This window comes from Haliotis cracherodii, unplaced genomic scaffold (assembly GCF_022045235.1).
Source record: "Haliotis cracherodii isolate W230 unplaced genomic scaffold, xgHalCrac1.p SCAF_14, whole genome shotgun sequence".
Taxonomy (NCBI): Eukaryota; Metazoa; Mollusca; class Gastropoda; order Lepetellida; family Haliotidae; genus Haliotis; species Haliotis cracherodii.
Window position 1 is genome coordinate 36,345,350 of NW_027266269.1, and position 19,384 is coordinate 36,364,733.

At 41.4% G+C, this 19,384-nt stretch overlaps 2 protein-coding genes and 1 pseudogene across 2 annotated transcripts in view; all 3 read left to right on the forward strand.

Moving 5' to 3' along the window:
- Positions 1–4,218, forward strand: part of LOC139460795 (galactoside alpha-(1,2)-fucosyltransferase 2-like) — a 31,518-nt gene extending 27,300 nt beyond the window's left edge. Inside the window, exon 3 of the mRNA XM_071242272.1 lies at positions 1,315–4,218. Coding sequence (XP_071098373.1) covers positions 1,315–2,522 — 1,208 coding nt within the window. The 3' untranslated portion in view covers positions 2,523–4,218. The remainder of the gene's footprint in view (positions 1–1,314) is intronic.
- A 469-nt stretch (positions 4,219–4,687) lies between these two features.
- On the forward strand, positions 4,688–5,101 carry LOC139460405 (uncharacterized). Its single transcript, XM_071241901.1, has one exon. The coding sequence runs from the start codon at positions 4,688–4,690 to the stop codon at positions 5,099–5,101; it is 414 nt and encodes a 137-aa protein (XP_071098002.1).
- A 73-nt stretch (positions 5,102–5,174) lies between these two features.
- The window catches only part of LOC139460406 (serine-rich adhesin for platelets-like), a 29,151-nt pseudogene continuing 14,941 nt past the window's right edge, over positions 5,175–19,384 (forward strand).

The window sequence follows — 19,384 nt, forward strand, 5'->3', positions numbered from 1 at the left end:
ATAGCTGAGTATGTTTCTGTAAGATAAATAGCTGAGTATGTTTCTGTAAGATAGATAGCTCAGTGTATTTCTGTAAGGTAAATAGCTGAGTGTGTTTCTGTAAGATAAATAGCTGAGTATTTTTCTGTAATATAAATAGCTGAGTGTGTTTCTGTAAGATAAATAGCTGAGTATGTTTATGTAAGATAAATAGCTGAGTGTGCTTCTGTAAGATAAATAGCTGAGTGTGTTTCTTTAAGATGAATAGCTGAGTGTGTTTCTGTAAATAGCTGAGTGTGTGTGTTTCTGTAAGATAAATAGCTGAGTGTGTTTTTCTATGATAAATAGCTGAGTGTGTTTATGTAAGATAAATAGCTGAGTGTGTTTCTGTAAGATAAATAGCTGAGTGTGTTTCTGTAAGATGAATAGCTGATTGTGTTTATGTATGATAAATAGCTGAGTGTGTTTTTGTAAGATAAATAGCTGAGTGTGTTTATGTATGATAAATAGCTGAGTGTGTTTTTGTATGATAAATAGCTGAGTGTGTTTCTGTAAGATAAATAGCTGAGTATGTTTATGTAAGATAAATAGCTGAGCATGTTTCTGTATGATAAATAGCTGATTGTGTTTCTGTAAGATAAATATGTGAGTGTGTTTCTGTAAGATAAATAGCTGAGTTTGTTTCTGTAAGATAAATAGCTGAGTGGGTTTATGTATGATAAATAGCTTAGTGTGTTTCTGTAAGATAAATAGCTGAGTGTGTTTCTGTAAGATAAATACCTGATTGTGTTTCTGTAAGATAAATATCTGAGTTTGTTTCTGTAAGATAAATAGCTGAGTTTGTTTCTGTAAGATAAATAGCTGAGTGTGTTTCTGTAAGATAAATAACTGTGTGTGTTTCTGTAAGATGAACAGCTCAGTATGTTTCTGTAAGATAAAATGCTGAGTGTGTTTCTGTAAGATAAGTAGCTCAGTGTGTTTCTGTAAGATAAATAGCTGAGTGTGTTTCTGTAAGATAAATGGCTGAGTATGTTTCTGTAAGATAAATAGCTGAGTATGTTTCTGTAAGATAAATAGCTGAGTATGCTTCTGTAAGATAAATAGCTGAGTGTGTTTCTGTAAGATAAATAGCTGAGTGTGTTTCTGTAAGATAAATGGCTGAGTATGTTTCTGTAAGATAAATAGCTGAGTATGTTTCTGTAAGATAAATAGCTGAGTATGTTTCTGTAAGATAAATAGCTGAGTGTGTTTCTGTAAGAAAAATAGCTGAGTATGTTTCTGTAAGATAAATAGCTGAGTATGTTTATGTAAGATAAATAACTAAGTATGTTTCAGCAATGAAGATTCTGGGAGTTGTCGCCATCTACATGTGCCTTGCCTACGGTGCCTTTTTGTACAAAAAATTCAGTTGGAGACCATATGTTGTTGCCATGGATACCAGACAAGCCAAAATCATGGACAGTCAAGTCCAGAACGAAAACAAATCATCAACGATTCCAAAATCAGCAACCACTATGATTATCGGCGGTAAGACACAATCAGCAGTCACTCACTTACACACTTCCATAGCAGCAAGTAACGGAATGAAGCACGGGGTTAAACCAGGGGAGAAAACATGGAAAGAGATGCCAATTCTCACGCCTCAGTTTATTGGTCGCCTTGGCAACACTATGTTTGAATACGCCTCCACGTACGCCCTTGCGAGAGCGACGAATAAGTCTCTGTACATTGCCAGGAGCAACGCCCTCAACCGCCTGTTTCCCCTGGACTCGGAGACCGTGACGTTTCAGGGGTGTGGCGGGTGGCAACCGGTCTCCGCCCCCTGCTGTCTCTACGACCCACAGCTGGCGACAAGGCTCGACAGCAGGACTTGTCAAAGTGTAGGCGGCTACCTTCAGTCGTGGAAGTTTTTTCACCCTGTCGAGGAGAGCATACGAAGACAGTTCACCTTCAAACCTTCCATAACTGACAAGGCTGCTAAGAAATTGTTCTCCGTGAGTCTCGAGTTCTTTACAAGGATGAAGGACGCTTCACGAATGACCAAAAAACTGTCAAACGCTACAGAAGACTTGAAACAAGATGGACACAGGATTCTAAATGTGTCGACCACTCCGCCCGTGAACCTCACCTATATTGGGGTGCATGTGAGACGAGGGGACTATATAGGGTCAATCAGTATACGCCAGGGACGTACCACTCCACCAGCGGAGTACTACATCCATGCCATGAACTATTTTCGAGCCATATACCCCAATGCTTTGTTCGTTGTTGGAGGAGATGACAGAAGTTGGGTGAATCGTAATATCGCCGCCGTGGATGTCGTTGTGCTGCAGAGGGAGTTGCCGGAAGTGGACCTTTGTGTATTGAGCATGTGCAATCATACTGTCATGAGTGTTGGTAGTTTTGGATGGTGGGCTGGTTTCCTGGCAGGGGGCACAACTGTGTATTATAAGCATCCGTTCCGAAACAACACGTCTATGTCCAAATGGTATGCTAAATATCATACTGAATTTGCGTACCCGGGATGGATACCGATGATTTAAAGTTATGATTTGTGACTGATAGATGGCAGCCCTTGTTTCTCCTTCCTCTCGGGACAAGACATCTTTGTAGCGCTTCTCGATAACTGAGGACTCATGAAGATCCGGGATAGAATAGGTCTTCAGCAACTCATGCTTGTCTTAAGAGGCGACTAACGGGATCGGGTGGTCAGGCTCGCTGACTTGGTTGATGCATGTCATCATATCCCAGTTGCGTGCATCGATGTTCATGATATCAATCACTGGATTGTCTGGTCTTGACTCGATTATTTATAATCGTCATATTCCGTCATATAGCTGGAATATTGCTGAGTGAGGCGTTAAACAACACCACACACACACGCACACACACACACGATAATTGAGAATAGAAGTCATAGGAGTATTTCCCGGTGCCCAACCACATGTGTGCCTTAGCCCTACAAATGCAATTCCTGAAGACCTTTCGTGCAATAGTTGAACACCTTTGTAATCCCCGAGACATGGGTGATGCTCAACATTATGCCTGTATCCAAGTTGGTGAAGTTCGAGGACACCTGTGTGGTGTTCAATAGATGCAATATTTGAACACCTGAAGACCAAGTTGAAGATAATTGAAGATAATTGGTACTGCAGTATTGGACGTGTAGCCAAATGTTGAACTTACATGCATTAAGTATTTGGTGCAAGTGTTGAACTTACATGCATTGACCTTTTGGTGCAAGTGTTGAACTTACATTTACATGCATTGACCTTTTGGTGCAAGTGTTGAACTTACATGCATTGACCTTTTGATGCAAGTGTTGAACTTACATGCATTGACCTTTTGGTGCAAATGTTGAACTAACTGCATTGAGTATTTTGGTGCAAGTGTTGAACTTACATGCATTGACTATTTGGTGCAAGTGTTGAACTTACATGCATTGACCTTTTGGTGCAAGTGTTGAACTTACATGTATTGACCTTTTGGTGCAAGTGTTGAACTTACATGCATTGACCTTTTGGTGTATCTGTGGGACATGTATTGGGAACTGCGATGTCTGCACGTGCAGGTTTGACATATCTGTGGGACATATATTGGGAACTGCGATGTCTGCACGTGCAGGTTTGACATATCTGTGGGACATGTATTGGGAACTGCGATGCCTGCTCGTGCAGGTTTGACATATCTGTGGGACATGTATTTGGAACTGCGATGTCTGCACGTGCAGGTTTGACATATCTGTGGGACATGTATTGGGAACTGCGATGTCTGCACGTGCAGGTTTGACATATCTGCGGGACATGTATTGGGAACTGCGATGTGTGCACGTGCAGGTTTGACATATCTGTGGGACATGTATTGGGAACTGCGATGTCTGCACGTGCAGGTTTGACATATCTGCGGAACATGTATTAGGAACTGCGATGTCTGCACGTGCAGGTTTGACATATCTGTGGGACATGTATTGGGAACTGCGATGTGTGCACGTGCAGGTTTGACATATCTGTGGGACATATATAGGGAATCAATAAAACCTACCGTGGTCTTCTCTATACACCACAACCCTTAATTCAAACTTCAGATTTGAAATGCAGCATTGACCAGCGGAAGGCGGTTCCTGGTCGGGTACGACCGTTGTTGTACTACAAACGAGGCTTCTGCAGCGCCATGCAGTTACCTCCCTTGTTGTTTTCTATGTGATTGTGGATTATGGCTGTGTTTGATTGAACGACTGAAGGATACGTTGCGAAAAATGCATTTTTGATTTTTAAAAAAATATGTCGTGTCTTATTCAGACGCCAAAGAGATAAATGTTTTGTTATGTTTAGAGGTGTAGTTAGCTTTACAGCACACCTCTCACGCGTATCCAGTTACGCAGCATCCTAGTCAATAATTACATAAAGTGATATAGTCAATAATCATATACTCTTAAAATAGAAACGCGATACGGACATTTTTGGCCATAAAAGCGGACAAAAGGTGCAAAATGAACATGTTTAATGTGTTATAGTGTCAGTGAGAAATTTCCAGGATCAAAATGATCACAACAAGGACATGCAAACCATTAGTCACGTACGATTCGGAAAAACGCGCCCAGTGCATAAACAAAAAAAAGGGCCACGGAGCTGCTGGCACTGAAAATGTATTTTCCTCTATCACACAAGTCTGGCTTTGCGTTAACTTTTTTTGAGGAGCATTGTTGTACATGGCGGTACAGAACATGATGGTACAGAACATGATGGTACAGAACATGGCGGCACAGAGCATGGTGGTACAGAACATGGCGGTACAGAACATGATGGTACAGAACATGACGGTACAGAACGTGACGGTACAGAACGTGGTGGTACAGAACATTATGGTACATATGGTACACAAGATGGTGGTACAGAACATGGTGGTACAGAACATGATGGTACAGAACATGCCGGTACAGAGCATGGTGGTACAGAACATGGTGGTACAGAACATGGTGGTACACAAGATGGTGGTACAGAACATGGTGGTACAGAACATGATGGTACAGAACATGGTGGTACAGAACATGACGGTAGAGAACATGGCGGTACAGGGCATGGCGGTACAAAACATGATGGTACAGAACATGACGGTACAGTAACATGACGGTACAGAAACTGGTTAAAAACATGGTGGTACAGAACATGGTGGTACAGAACTTGGTGGTTCAAAACATGGCGGTACAGAACATTGTGGTACAGAACATGGCGGTACAGAACATGGCGGTACAGAACATTGTGGTACAGAACATGGCGGTACAGAGCATGACGGTACAGGAAATGGTGGTACAGAACATGATGGTACAGTCTACATGAACAGCCGAACCGTGGAAATCTGGGTAGAAAACAGGTCTTCAGCAACCAATGCTTGTCAAAGATTGGTTGATGCATGTCATCGTATCCCTACTACGTGGATCGATGCGCATGAGGCCAATCACTGGATTATCTGGTCCAGATTCGATTGTGTAAGTACCCCCGTCATATAAATGTAGGTGGAGTATTGATGAGTTTAGCGTTAAACAAACAAACAAACAAACAAACAAACAAAGCCACCTTGTCTCAATGATATCGGCGTGGTGTCAGGCCAGACAAGAGAACGATATTTTACTGACGTTTCATTGAATCTAAGTGCCAGGATTGCTGTGTCCCTGTAGGATGGATGCACTCATTCCGGAACAATATCATTAGCCGAACCGGACATACAAACGGAATATTGCTCACGGTGACGTAAAAGCATACTTACTCACTAACTCCTGCCAATTCAACTAACTCGTTTTCCCGGATATTTGCTAATCCCCGAGGACGGTTTGTTTCAGATAAATTGTACACTGTACACACACGTCCATCTTCTAACGCTGACGGCATGTGATCCATCCATGTTTAGTGGCAGCACAAGTACAGGGAGGTGTTAATGAGCCGTGCCACATCACTTATCACACGTCACGAGGCACACCATGTCGTCTCATGTCATCAGGGTGATGACGAGCACGTATACGTACGCCCCCTAGCCCCCTCTCTCCGTACTGAGAATTGTGAGTTAAACACCTCTTGGCAATGACGGAACTTCTATTCCCTCCTGTATATTACCATGATGATAGAACAAGCTGTGTTCCGCTAGCGGGATTCGAACCCGCGAATTCTCACGGAGGGCTAACGAATGTAGTCTTCTGCCACAGCTCCAAGCCCAGCAGTTCATCTGTGTGGGAAAGGGACTGCTTGTGATTTGTTTAGTTTGTTACACTTTTCTTGATGAGGACTGTGACTTTTCACAACAGGCACACCAGCATGGGTAAATATGTCATCGATAGATAAGCTCGAGCTGGTCCATCATGAATTGTGTACTTGCCCCGGGACATGAATTTCACAACCCGCGGCACTAAAGAGCGAAATGGACGTGTCAGACACAGGGAACTTGGTTTTAACGATAAGACATCAGGTGATTGTGCTCTAACCTTGTGCTCTAACCTCGTGCTCTAACCTCATGCTCTAACCTCGTGTTGTAATCCCGTGCTCTAACCTTGTGCTCTAACCTCGTGCTCTAATCCCGTGCTCTAGCCACGTTCTCTAACCACGTGCTCTAAACAGTGTTGTAACCAGTGCTGTAACCACGTGCTCAAACCACGTGCTCTAACCAGTGCTCAAACCACATGCTCAAACCGTGTGCTCTAACCAGCGCTCTAACCAGTGCATTCACCATGTGCTCTACCCAAAGCTCTAACCTATACTTAATGTCCTTTTCTGTATGGTCATGTGTATACCAGAATCCTGATCATTGGCTTCATCGTGGGTGCCATCAGGGCGGTGGGGTAGCCATGTGGGGTAGCCAAGCTGGGTAAACAAGTGGTGTAGCCAAGTGGAGTAACCAAGTGGGGTAGCCTTCTAGGGTAGCCTTCTAGGGTAACCAAGCTGGGTAAACAAGTGGGGAAGCCAAGTGGGGTAGCCAGGTAGGGTAGCCCTCTATGGTAACCAAGTGGGATAAAAAAGTACGGTAGCCAAGTGAGGTAGCCATTTAGGGTAACCAAGCTGGGTAAACAAGTGTTGTAGACAAGTAGGGTAACCAAGTGAGGTAACCAAGTGAGGTAACCAAGTGGGGTAGCCAAGCGGGGTAGCCAACACCATGAGGCATATTCGAGGTGCAGTTATTTGGAGGTCGTGAAGTAGAAGGTACCGTAGTCATGGCAGACTAACGCTTAATCTGTGAAAATATGTATTCTGAACAAACCAACTACATCTAAATTGAAAAAGTCGGAGATTCAGATGATGGCAAATCTATGTTTACTTTATTTAGGGCTCTGGCAGTACAGCCATACAGTTCATGGCTTGGCCGAGTACGGTCCATTCGCTGACTGACACAGAGAGGCAGACAGCACGCAGTGTTATTGTACTATTAAAAAAACAACAACCCAAAAACTATAAATGCATAAATCGTTTTGAATGGTAGAAATTTAATTTTGTTTCTTAAGTAATCAATAAGGTTCATTACATGTTCGAGTAAACATGCAGATTGCCCGAAACGTAATTTTGTGGCGTCGCGACGGAGCAATTTACAAAAACGCAACTGCACTGCCATATACGTGCAGCATGTCAGTTTTCTGAGCTGTCGTGACAATTCCTCTGTCGGCAAGATTTAAAAGGCAAGGACAATGAGTGCTGACACACATCAGAAAATCAGAAAACGAGCCGTTAAAATGCCACGTCTATCAGAAGCACAACGCAAAAACGCCATCGGCCGACTGCAAGCGGGTGCAACACAACAGCATGTGACGCAGGTGATGGGTGTGACCAGATTGACCATCTCTAACTTGTGCAGACGTTACAACACCACCGGCAACGTTCGTGAAAGGCCAATTTCAGGACGACCTCCCTTTACAACTCCTGGCCAAGATCGCTACATCCGGGTACGACACATTCGAGACCACAGCGACGTCAACAGCCTTACAAGTACCGGGACTACGTCGAATATCGGATCAGAATGTCTGCAGTGATGTCATCAACGTTAATGGCGGCATCTTTCAGCAGAACAACGCCAAACCCCACGGCGCACGTGTTTGCACAGAAATTCTGCGTCAGAACAACGTGCCTACGCTTTCCTGGCCTGCTCGCTCGCCAGACTTGTACCCTATTGAACATATGAAGAACGTGCTGGATCGTCGTGTCCGTCACCGTCAACCACCGCTACAGACACTCCAGGAACTGTTGTATAGAATATATGAACGGCATAAGAATACTTTTAGGAGGTTCTAAGAAGGATATAACATTATAGAATATATGAGCTGGATATGAATAGTTTTAGGAGGCTATAAGTAGATATATAAAACATATATGAGGGGAATAAGAATCGGTTTAGGAGGCTGTCAGAAAGATATATAATGATAAATGAGCGGAATTGGTTAAGCAGGCAAGAAGAAGTTTATAATGAAGTTTATAGGAATAGGCTATATGAAGGATATATAGAATATATGAGCGGTATAAGCATAGGCTATAAGAAGGATTATGTAGAATATATGAGCGGTATGAGAATAGGCCATAAGAAGGATTATGTAGAATATATGAACGGTATAGGAATAGGCTATAAGAATGATATTTGGAATATGTTAGCGGTGTAGGAATAGGTTCAGGAGGCTATAAGAAGGATATATATGATATATATGAGCGGTATATGAATAGGCTATAAGAAGGACATATAGAATATATGAGCGGTATAGGAATAGGCTATAAGAAGGATATATAGAATATGTGAACGGTATAGGAATAGGCTATAAGAAGGACATATAGAATATATGAGCGGTATAGGAATAGGCTATAAGAAGGACATATAGAATAAATGAGCGGTTTAGGTATAGGTATAGGATTCTATAAGAAGGATATATAGAATATATGAGCGGTACGGGAAGAGGCTATAAGAAGGATATATAGAATATATAAGCGGTATAGGAATAGGTATAGGAGGCTATAAGAAGGACATATAAAATATATGAGCGGTATAGGAATAGGTATAGGAGGCTATAAGAAGGACATATAGAATATATAAGCGGTATAGGAATAGGCTATAAGAAGGATATACTGAATGTATTGTCGGGATATGGAAAGCAACAACAGAAATAAGTTGGTTGTCCATTGAATCACATGGACAACAGTGGGACGTGTTGAGAACTCTTCAGGATGGACTGAGGAATTAACTTGGGAGTGAAATGTTTGCTCCATGCTGGCGCGCAGGGGGCCATGACGCAGTCAGGAGTTTGCAGGGATTTTATACAGAATCAATTGAAATCAGATTTGGTGTCTGCAGGAAGTCGGTATGGTAGCTGAAAGAGGATAAATAATGATAGTTTTCTGAAACATGTTATCTTTTTAAAAACAATGTCACAGGCTCTCCCAAGATTATCCACTGGTCTGTCAATATTATGAAGCCTGGCATCGCTCCAGGGCTACCATGGTGACAGTCTCTGTATTACGTCTTGAAGGACAAGATCTGTACAATTGTGAGAACTTACCGGGTTACAGAACCTGGTGCACAAACGTCTACACCACATCCTCATCAATCATGTTGGCAGGTTTGTGGTTGCTTTCCTTTTCTCTACTGCCAATAAATCTTCGAAATGCAACTAAAATCATTAAACATTTTTTCAATCGGTATATAATGTATAATAGCATTCCACGTAAGGGTTGAATCAGGAGCGAGGACCAGAAGGCTACACAAAGACATTTGCCATCCACGCATCAAACGCACTCATCGATTTGGAACATCAGAACAACGTATATCAGATTTTCCTTCTTGTAATTAAATATCCTACTTCAAAACACAACACCATTTACAATGTGTGCAATTAGGTAGAGACGGAAACATGAACAGCGATATGTCGTTAGACAATAAATCTAAGAAGGTCCTCTGTACCTTGACGAGGCTGAGATGTACCTGTGAGCGGGTCATAGTGCTCGTCAATCAGTCCGCCTGTCAACGTCTAACCGACCTGATCATGACGCGGGTAATTTACGGCACTTGGACGAAGTAGCGGAACACCACCCACAGTGTCTCCATCACCTCCCGGGGAACTGCAGACAAAATGTGTGTTAGTCCATCGGGCCCATGTCAATGTATCTCGTGGCTTGCTTCCTAGTCACCCAAGCACTTGCCTCGCCCTCTGCCCCCGGCTCGGGATCCGTCTTCTCCCTAGCGTTACATTCGTGGGGTGCAGGGCGCGGCGGGAAGGGTCTCAGGGACAGGGGTGTCCAAGGATATAACGGGCTTGGAGTTCAGGACAATTTGGTGAGTAGAAATCTCAAGTTTGTTCACAGTTATCAACGCTATTTAATCTCAATGCCTCGTCGGGTGTTTCTTTCAGTTGTCCCCGTGGGGAATTCCGGGTGGGAATAGATCCCCAGCAACCTTCACTGGTCGTATGAGACGACTCCAGGGATTGGATGGTCAGGCTCGGTTACATGCCTGATTGCGCGTCTGCGGGGACAGTCTCCGCTTGTCCTAGTCCATACTACATTGTTCATAAGCCCCATTCCTGTATATGGAATATGGCTGAGTGCGGCTTAAAAAAAAATTAATAAACGAATAAATGATTAAAATCATGACGGGATCCGTTTCCTGTAAATAAGTTCATTGGAGCATATTTAGTGTATTTTGGGCCTTGATCTTTCGCGACATCTCTGTTCAATCTGAACTATTTATACAGTGTACACTTGTCTAGAAAATGTTTTATGTACAGGTTACCTAGAACGACACGACGATTGCCATGTTACGCTGAGTCGAGTTTTTAACCTACCGTTTTTAAGTTTCAACAAAATCAGTAATGGTACTCCCGTGTCACTGGATTTTCTGGTTCCTCCATGACTTGATTGTCTGGTTTGTTTACAGGCTGACGTCGCATGGCAGGGGTTCTGCTGTGCTTCGTCTGGCAATACATACTTGCTTTGTTTTATTCACATTGTATGAGTGGCGGGTGCTACCGGGAGGACAGGATAGTGGTCCATTCACATAATTTCCACAACTATTTGCCCTTTACGCCAGGCTGAATCTGTTTCAGTAGAAATTCTACACTGGTTATTCTCTTGCATTGATAATTTGTATTTACTGACATGAATATGAAATTTGCTAATACGTGTGTACATGGTGTGGATGTCAATATACTACTAGATATACCTCATACGGTGTGCAGCTGGAACGATCAGGTCAACACTTTCTTCGTATGGATGTCAACGTACGTGGAGTGGTTGATCTGTTCTAAGTCTCACAAAGAAAGCCCTGTGGACATTATCATGATTTATTCCAAAACTGGCCCCCACATAAGATATCGCTTGGGTGAGATCATTGCGACGTCATGTTGCAGACGCTTGTGACGTCATTGGTTACCATGACGTCACAATCAAATGACATCACTATTGGCTCTGCTACTGAAGCTGTTAGCTGTACCTCTTACACTTTAGACACTGCTTATTACTGTTTAGAAACTGAAAAAGTTGGAAGAATGATGTTGGATGATAAATAAAATCTCACCGTTGATTATCAAATATATCAACATTCTTCGATAAAAGTTTAAACTCCCTGGCAAGCCTCGGAGTTTTAACCTTTTATCAACTAAGATATCAAAAGACATTCGGGTGAAATTCTCTATTCATTTTCAACAGAGCTCCCATCCACATTGATCCACTTTCGTCAACGCAGCTGGGAGAATGTTATGCATATCCTTGTCTGTCCAAACAGTTCTCCAGAACTGCTATGACGTCTTCGTTCGAGTCGAAATGAATTTTAGGAGAATGAGGTTGGTTCTGAATGAGTTCAAATCCACACTCGTGGATTGAAGGCATGGCAATGACTGATTTGTGCTCGAGCGCATTGTCCTGATGGAAGAGCCACTGTTACGACGTAAATTGTAATAAAAAGGTAAATTGTAATACTTGCAGCAAATTGTAATAATTTTGACGTAAATCGTAATACGCAAATTGTAATAAAAATTGACGTAGATTGTAATAATATCTACTTGCGGTAAAATGTAATAAATTCTTACTTAAATTGTAATAACTACCGTAGTGTCCAAGACGCCAATTGACTAGAAATGATTTTTGTCAGTTGAGCTTGCGTTTCACATGTACAATTCGAGAAAACAAACGATGACAAACGTAACTGTTAAGTTAGGGATGGTTGGTATAGGCTTTATCGTACAATCGTCATTAAAGGGTGGTGTCGGCATAGTGAAAGACATTTATTGGAAGTGATGTGATGTTTGTGGCATGCTATCATTTACGTAGAAGATACTACCATCTATGTAGAAGATACTCTCATCTACGTATATGATAGTATCTTCTACGTAGATGATAGTATGCCATCTAGATACTATCGTCCACTTTCATCTACGTACATGATACTGTCATCTAGAGTATGTAGAATTGCAGTCATATATGTGATACCAATGACATAGAGCTCACATTGACTGTCATTACATACACACCTACATGGGCGCACACACAAACACACACACACAGACACACACACACAGACACACACACAGACATACACACACACACACACACACACACACACACACACACACACACACACACACACACACACACACACACACACACATATAGTGTTTGTGTGTGTGTGTTTTTGTATGGGTATGTAGTGTGTGCAACACGTGTTTGTGTCTGTATCTGTGTGTGTGTGTGTGTGTGTGTGTGTGTGTGTGTGTGTGTGTGTGTGTGTGTGTGTGTACTGATGAGGGCATAGTATCGGAGATGAATATAATTTGGTTTCTTAGTTAGTCACTATTCATTGGAATGTTAAGAAGGTATGCTATAATTTCAATGTTTTATTACATTGCTTGATGTTAGCTGGAATTATTTTAATCCTCTTAAACCCCCAGAGAAGATTATCCTCTGAGTTAGTTTTTGTCCGTATATATGTCACAAATTAGTGATAACTTATGAAAAACGTAATTATCTGTTTCGAAAATTATGTACCGCATGATACGTGAGGTACCAAATTTGGTATCAAGGTTGCTTGGCGCAATCCACCAACGAGTTTAATGATCTTAAGAATACTCTTCGTATAAGGTCAAAGAGAATATTTACGTTAGTGACAAAACCGTTTTCATCATAGATTTTCCATCCTTTCAATTTTGATCCAAACAGATATATTTCAGCAATAATTGATTGCAACAAATTTATTTTACATTCTGATGCTCTTTGAAACTCTACAAGACATGCCCAAAGATACCGGATATTATTTGTGTATGCTTTGAATTATGATTTCGTGCTGTTATCATGAGTTATAATGTTTTTGTTGTTGGGGCAAGGAGTTATTATCCCAGCAAAAGTTGTCAGTAAGTTGTTGTTAGTTCTTCATGACATATGAAAGGAATACAGACAGTTACATTTATTCATTTATTTCATTAAATATACTTCTTCCTATGAAAGGAAATATTTTATATTATATTAATGATCCATATGTTAATCATACATTGCTACAAATATTGCATAAGTTAACATGGTTTGCATTTGTTTTTTATTATTTCTTTATCTGTGAGAAGTTCACAGAGATCGAGTATACACAATATCTAATAGTATATGCTATGCAGGTAAAGAATATCCACGCCTCTCTTTTGATATTAATAAAAACATAGTATACAATATTATGTATTATTCTACATTCCCGTGTATGGGAAATCTATGCTGCATTTGCTGACGACTGTTTCTTTTCCTTTGACATTGCACAGGAGATCTGTCACTCATTTGTTGTATTTGAAATCTTCGTCAAAATATAATACAAAACACATGGAGTATTTCTCAAATAAATAAGAAAGTTCATTCTAGTAATTAATCCTCTTCTGGACAACCGAAGAAATGAAATTCCAATGCGTTTATATATGCATATAATTATACAGCAATGTACGATAACGACCTCAATCCTCCCCCACACCCATACTTTAATGACGATTGTACGATAAACCCTGTACCAACCCTGATAAGGATAGGTTCTAGTCATTTAACGCCTTTGACACTTAACTTATATGGTTGTTACAATTTACGTAAAAAGTTATTACATTTTACCGCAAGTTGAGATTATTACAATTAACGTCAATTTTTATTACAATTTGCGTATTACAATTTACGTCAAATTGTATTACAATTTACGTTGTTATTACAATTTACGTCAACATTATTACAATTTGCTGCAAGTATTACAATTTACCTTTTTATTACAATTTACGTCGTAACAGCCACCTTTTCTCAGCTTCCAACCTCTCTTAGTTTTAATTTCAACAAGCGTTGTTCTCAAAGTGCAACATGATATGCTCCGTTTATTGTTTGGCCTTTTGGAAGATAGTCCATTAAGGTGACGCCCTCGGCATCCCAGGACAATGTGGCCATAACTGTTGTGATCTTTTCACCTGCTAGGACAGTCTTTACCTTCTGTGGTGGTACTGGCAAATGCTTCTACTGTTTCGATTGTTGTTTTGAGTCATAATGGAATTGGTTTCATCCATAGTTACAAATCGCCACAAGAACCTTTATATCCTTATATCTCTGGTGCCTACACTTGGGGGAGACAGGCAGACGCACCCTTCCCTTGTATTGTCCTTATATCTCTGGTGCCTACACTTAGGGGGAGACAGGACGACGCACCCTTCCCTTGTATTGTCCTTTTATCTCTGGTGCCTACACTTGGGGGAGACAGGCAGACGTACCCTTCCCTTGTATTGTCCTTATATCTCTGGTGCCTACACTTAGGGGGAGACAGGACGACGCACCCGTCCCTTGTATTGTCCTTTTATCTCTGGTGCCTACACTTGGGGGAGACAGGCAGACGTACCCTTCCCTTGTATTGTCCTTATATCTGTGGTGCCTACACTTGGGGGAGACAGGACGACGCACCCTTCCCTTGTATTGTCCTTTTATCTCTGGTGCCTACACTTAGGGGGAGACAGGACGACGCACCCTTCCCTTGTATTGTCCTTATATCTGTGGTGCCTACACTTGGGGGAGACAGGACGACGCACCCGTCCCTTGTATTGTCCTTTTATCTCTGGTGCCTACACTTGGGGGAGACAGGCAGACGTACCCGTCCCTTGTATTGTCCTTATATCTGTGGTGCCTACACTTGGGGGAGACAGGACGACGCACCCTTCCCTTGTATTGTCCTTTTATCTCTGGTGCCTACACTTAGGGGGAGACAGGACGACGCACCCTTCCCTTGTATTGTCCTTATATCTGTGGTGCCTACACTTGGGGGAGACAGGACGACGCACCCTTCCCTTGTATTGTCCTTTTATCTCTGGTGCCTACACTTGGGGGAGACAGGACGACGCCCCCCTCTCTTGTATTGTCCTTATATCTGTGGTGCCTACACTTGGGGGAGACAGGACGACGCACCCGTCCCTTGTATTGTCCTTATATCTGTGGTGCCTACACTTGGGGGAGACAGGACGACGCACCCGTCCCTTGTATTGTCCTTATATGTCTGTGAATGGCGTTTTGGCGTTAAGCCCTTTTTCTGCAAGTTGTGTATCACTGAACGTTCCACAAATTTGTCCTTTTTCCAAGGTTGATGCCCTGTTTATTTTACCGACAATTTTCTCAGTTGTGTCACGTGTGTTTGAATATGACTCTTTGACATCAAAACAAAAGATTTCACGATCCAAATCCGTCCATGTGAGGTGTGTGTGTGTGTTTGTGTGTTTGCATGCGTGCGTTCGTGCGTGCATGTGTGCGTGTGCGTGTGCGTGTGCATGTGCGTGCGTTACATGATTGTGAATTTGTGAAAAGTAAGCTGGTCATTTCGTCCAAGGCGCTGCAGTTCACATCACTTCCGCTCCACGGAACATCTGATGTTGGATTCAGGCCCCAGACTCGTCCTGGGTTTGGTTCCATCATGGCCGTGGGTTGGACCAAAGTGGTAAATCGTTGAATACCTGCACGTTCCTCCAAAGCAGACACACGGTAAATATACCAAACACATTTCTAAGCTGTGACACAGTCAATACATAATCTTGTTGGCATAAACTGTTCTGGTCGTCACTTTGCCAAACGGGTGAGTGAGTGACTGAGGTTTTACACCGCTTTTAGCAATATTCCATTTATATCACGGCGGGGACACCAGAAATAGACGTCACACCTTGTACCCATGTTGGGAATCAAACCCGGTTCTTCGGCGTCGAGCGAACGCTTTAACAACTAGGCTACCCGACCAGCCCCTTTTACAAATGCAATCTTCAACACAGGGGTTTTCGAACAATGCCATAGATAGTGTAGAACCGGTCCCGGGGCTTGGGAGCGAATGCTCTCACTGCCCGGGAACCCTTTCGTTCTTAACTAGTACTGGCACGAGTAAGCTTCACATTACACAAGACTGGATGCTTCCTAAACCAATATATCCTCGTCATTGTTTAAGACACCAAACGGTAATGTTCTGGGAAAGTTGTTTTTTCCAAAGAGTTTGTTATTCTTTTGGGGTCGAACTGCAATATGTAAGGACTAAACTAAGTGTTTGATATATAAAGTAGAAGTTGGAGGCAATATGATGTTATAAGACTACACTAAGTGTTTGATATATAAAGTAGAAGTTGGAGGCAACTAGATGTTATAAGACTACACTAAGTGTTTCATATATATTGTAGAAGTTGGAGGTAATCAGATGCTATAAGACTACACTAAGTGTTTGATATATAAAGTAGAATTTGGAGGTAATGAGATGCTATCAGACTACACTAAATGTTTGATATATGTTGTAGAAGTTGGAGGCAATCAGATGTTATAAGACTACACTAAGTGCTTGATATATAAAGTAGAAGTTGGAGGTAATCAGATGTTATAAGACTACACTAAGTGTTTGATATATATTGTAGAAGTTGGAGGCAATCAGATGTTATAAGACTACACTAAGTGTTTGATATATATTGTAGAAGTTGGAGGCAATCAGATGTTATAAGACTACACTAAGTGTTTGATATATATTGTAGAAGTTGGAGGCAATCAGATGACACCGCCTCTCTGTTTACTCTTACGGGAAGGTACAAGCTTGATTGTGAGAATAATACACGGACGAACTGTCACTGAAGTGGACATACTGATATGGTTACCGATAGCCCGTGGAGGGATGCTGGTGTTAATAGATCATTGGTGTTACATTGTTGATGAACTGCTGTCTTACGTACTGCGACATGTCCTCTTCACACCTTCCATAACACACGAACAATGAAACCATCACTCGAGGCATTGCTTGCAGATGTCACGGGAACAGTCATGAGCTAATGATGACACCGTGTTGGCGGACAATAATCACGGTGCCCCGAGCAGCGGCCCGTGTGATGGCGCCCCAGGGAAACACGTCTTTATTGGAACATTTCACATGTTTATGTGATGGTAATGTCACTGGAGGACCAAAATAAAGAGTTCTTGTCACAAACAATCTCTCACGTTAGTTTATTGGATGTGTAATTGTGTCGAACAGTTGATAGGTGTATAGTAAGGTGTGTTATTATGAAAATCAGTTGACAGGTGCATATTATGGTCTGTTATTATGAAAATCAGTTGACAGGTGCATAGTATGGTGTGTTATTATGAAAATCAGATGACAGGTGTATAGTAAGGTGTGTTATTATGAAAATCAGATGACAGGTGCATAGTATGGTGTGTTATTATACAAATCAGTTGACAGGTGCATCGTATGGTGTGTTATTATGAAAATCAGTTGACAGGTGCATAGTATGGGGTGTTATTATGAAAATCAGATGATAGGTGCATAGTATGGTGTGTTATTATAAAAATCAGATGACAGGTGCATAGTATGGTGTGTTATTATGAAAATCAAATTATAGGTGTATATTATTGTCTGTTATTGTGTCAGACAATTGATTGACGTATAGTATTGTCTGTAATCGTGTCAATCAGTTTTTAGGCGTATAGCATGGTGTACTACTGTGTCAAACAGTTGGTAGGCTTGTAGTATGGTCTTATTTTTTGTCATACGGTTAGTAAGCGTATACCATGTCGTATTATTCTGTCAAACGGTTAGTAGGCGTATAATATGGTTTGTTATTGTTTCAAACGGTTAGTAGGCGTATAGTATGGTGTATTATTGTGTCAAACGGTTAGTAGGCGTATAGTATGGTGTATTATTGTGTCAAACGGTTAGTATGCATATAGTATGGTGTATTATTGTGTCAAACGGTTAGCAGGCGTATAGTATGGTGTATTATTGTGTCAAACAGTAGGTAGGCGTGTTGTATGGTGTATTATTGTATCAAACAGTTGGTAGGCGTGTAGTATGGTGTATTATAGTATCAAAGAGTAGGTAGGCGTGTAGTATGGTGTATTATTGTATCAAACAGTTGGTAGGCGTGTATTATGGTGTATTATTGTATCAAACAGTAGGTAGGCGTGTAGTATGGTGTATTATTGTATCAAAGAGTAGGTAGGCGTGTAGTATGGTGTATTATTGTATCAAACAGTTGGTAGGCGTGTAGTATGGTGTATTATTGTATCAAACAGTTGGTAGGCGTGTAGTATATTGTATTATTGTATCAAACAGCTGGTAGGCGTGTGTTGTATGGTATATTATTGTATCAAACAGTAGGTAGGCGTGTAGTATGGTGTATTATTGTATCAAACAGTAGGTAGGCGTGTAGTATGGTGAATTATTGTATTAAACAGCTGGTAGGCGTGTAGTATGGTGTATTATTGTATCAAACAATTGGTAGGCGTGTTTTATGGTGTATTATTGTATCAAACAGTAGATAGGCGTGTAGTATGACGTATTATTGTATCAAAGAGTAGGTAGGCGTGTAGTATGGTGTATTATTGTATCAAACAGTAGGTAGGCGTGTAGTATGGTGTATTATTGTATCAAACAGCTGGTAGGCCTGTAGTATGGTGTATTATAGTATCAAACAGTAGGTAGGCGTGTAGTATGGTGTATTATTGTATCAAACAGTAGGTAGGCGTGTACTCGTGTACTGACACATTTAAAAGCATGCTACTGAATACTTAAAAACAACAACATTTGCACACGTAAAAGAAATAACTGCTAAAAGCAGAGTCCATTGTGTGAGTCCGTCTAGACCATAAACATGTGTATATGAATCACTATCAAATACTGATGACACAGGTGTTCGCGACAATTAGTGCGTATCCGGCCATTGGTAACTTCAATCATTGGCACATGCAAAGGCAAGTCAAAGGTTCGCCTGAAAACGGTATGTATGGTACAAGTTAAAATAGGGAAATGAATCGGACATAATTGTTGTCACTGATGCGTCAAAGTTAAACTGTCCTCCGTATTTATTATTTAACTTTTTGAAAGCTTTACTCAGGCTTTGAGCGTTGTTACCCTGATCAAACAAGTTTGAGCAAGAGTCACATGATGTTCACTGAAA

Excerpts from the sequence above, each read along its gene's own strand:
- LOC139460405 (XM_071241901.1), top strand. The coding sequence starts at position 4,688 with ATGGCGGTACAGAACATGATGGTACAGAACATGATGGTACAGAACATG.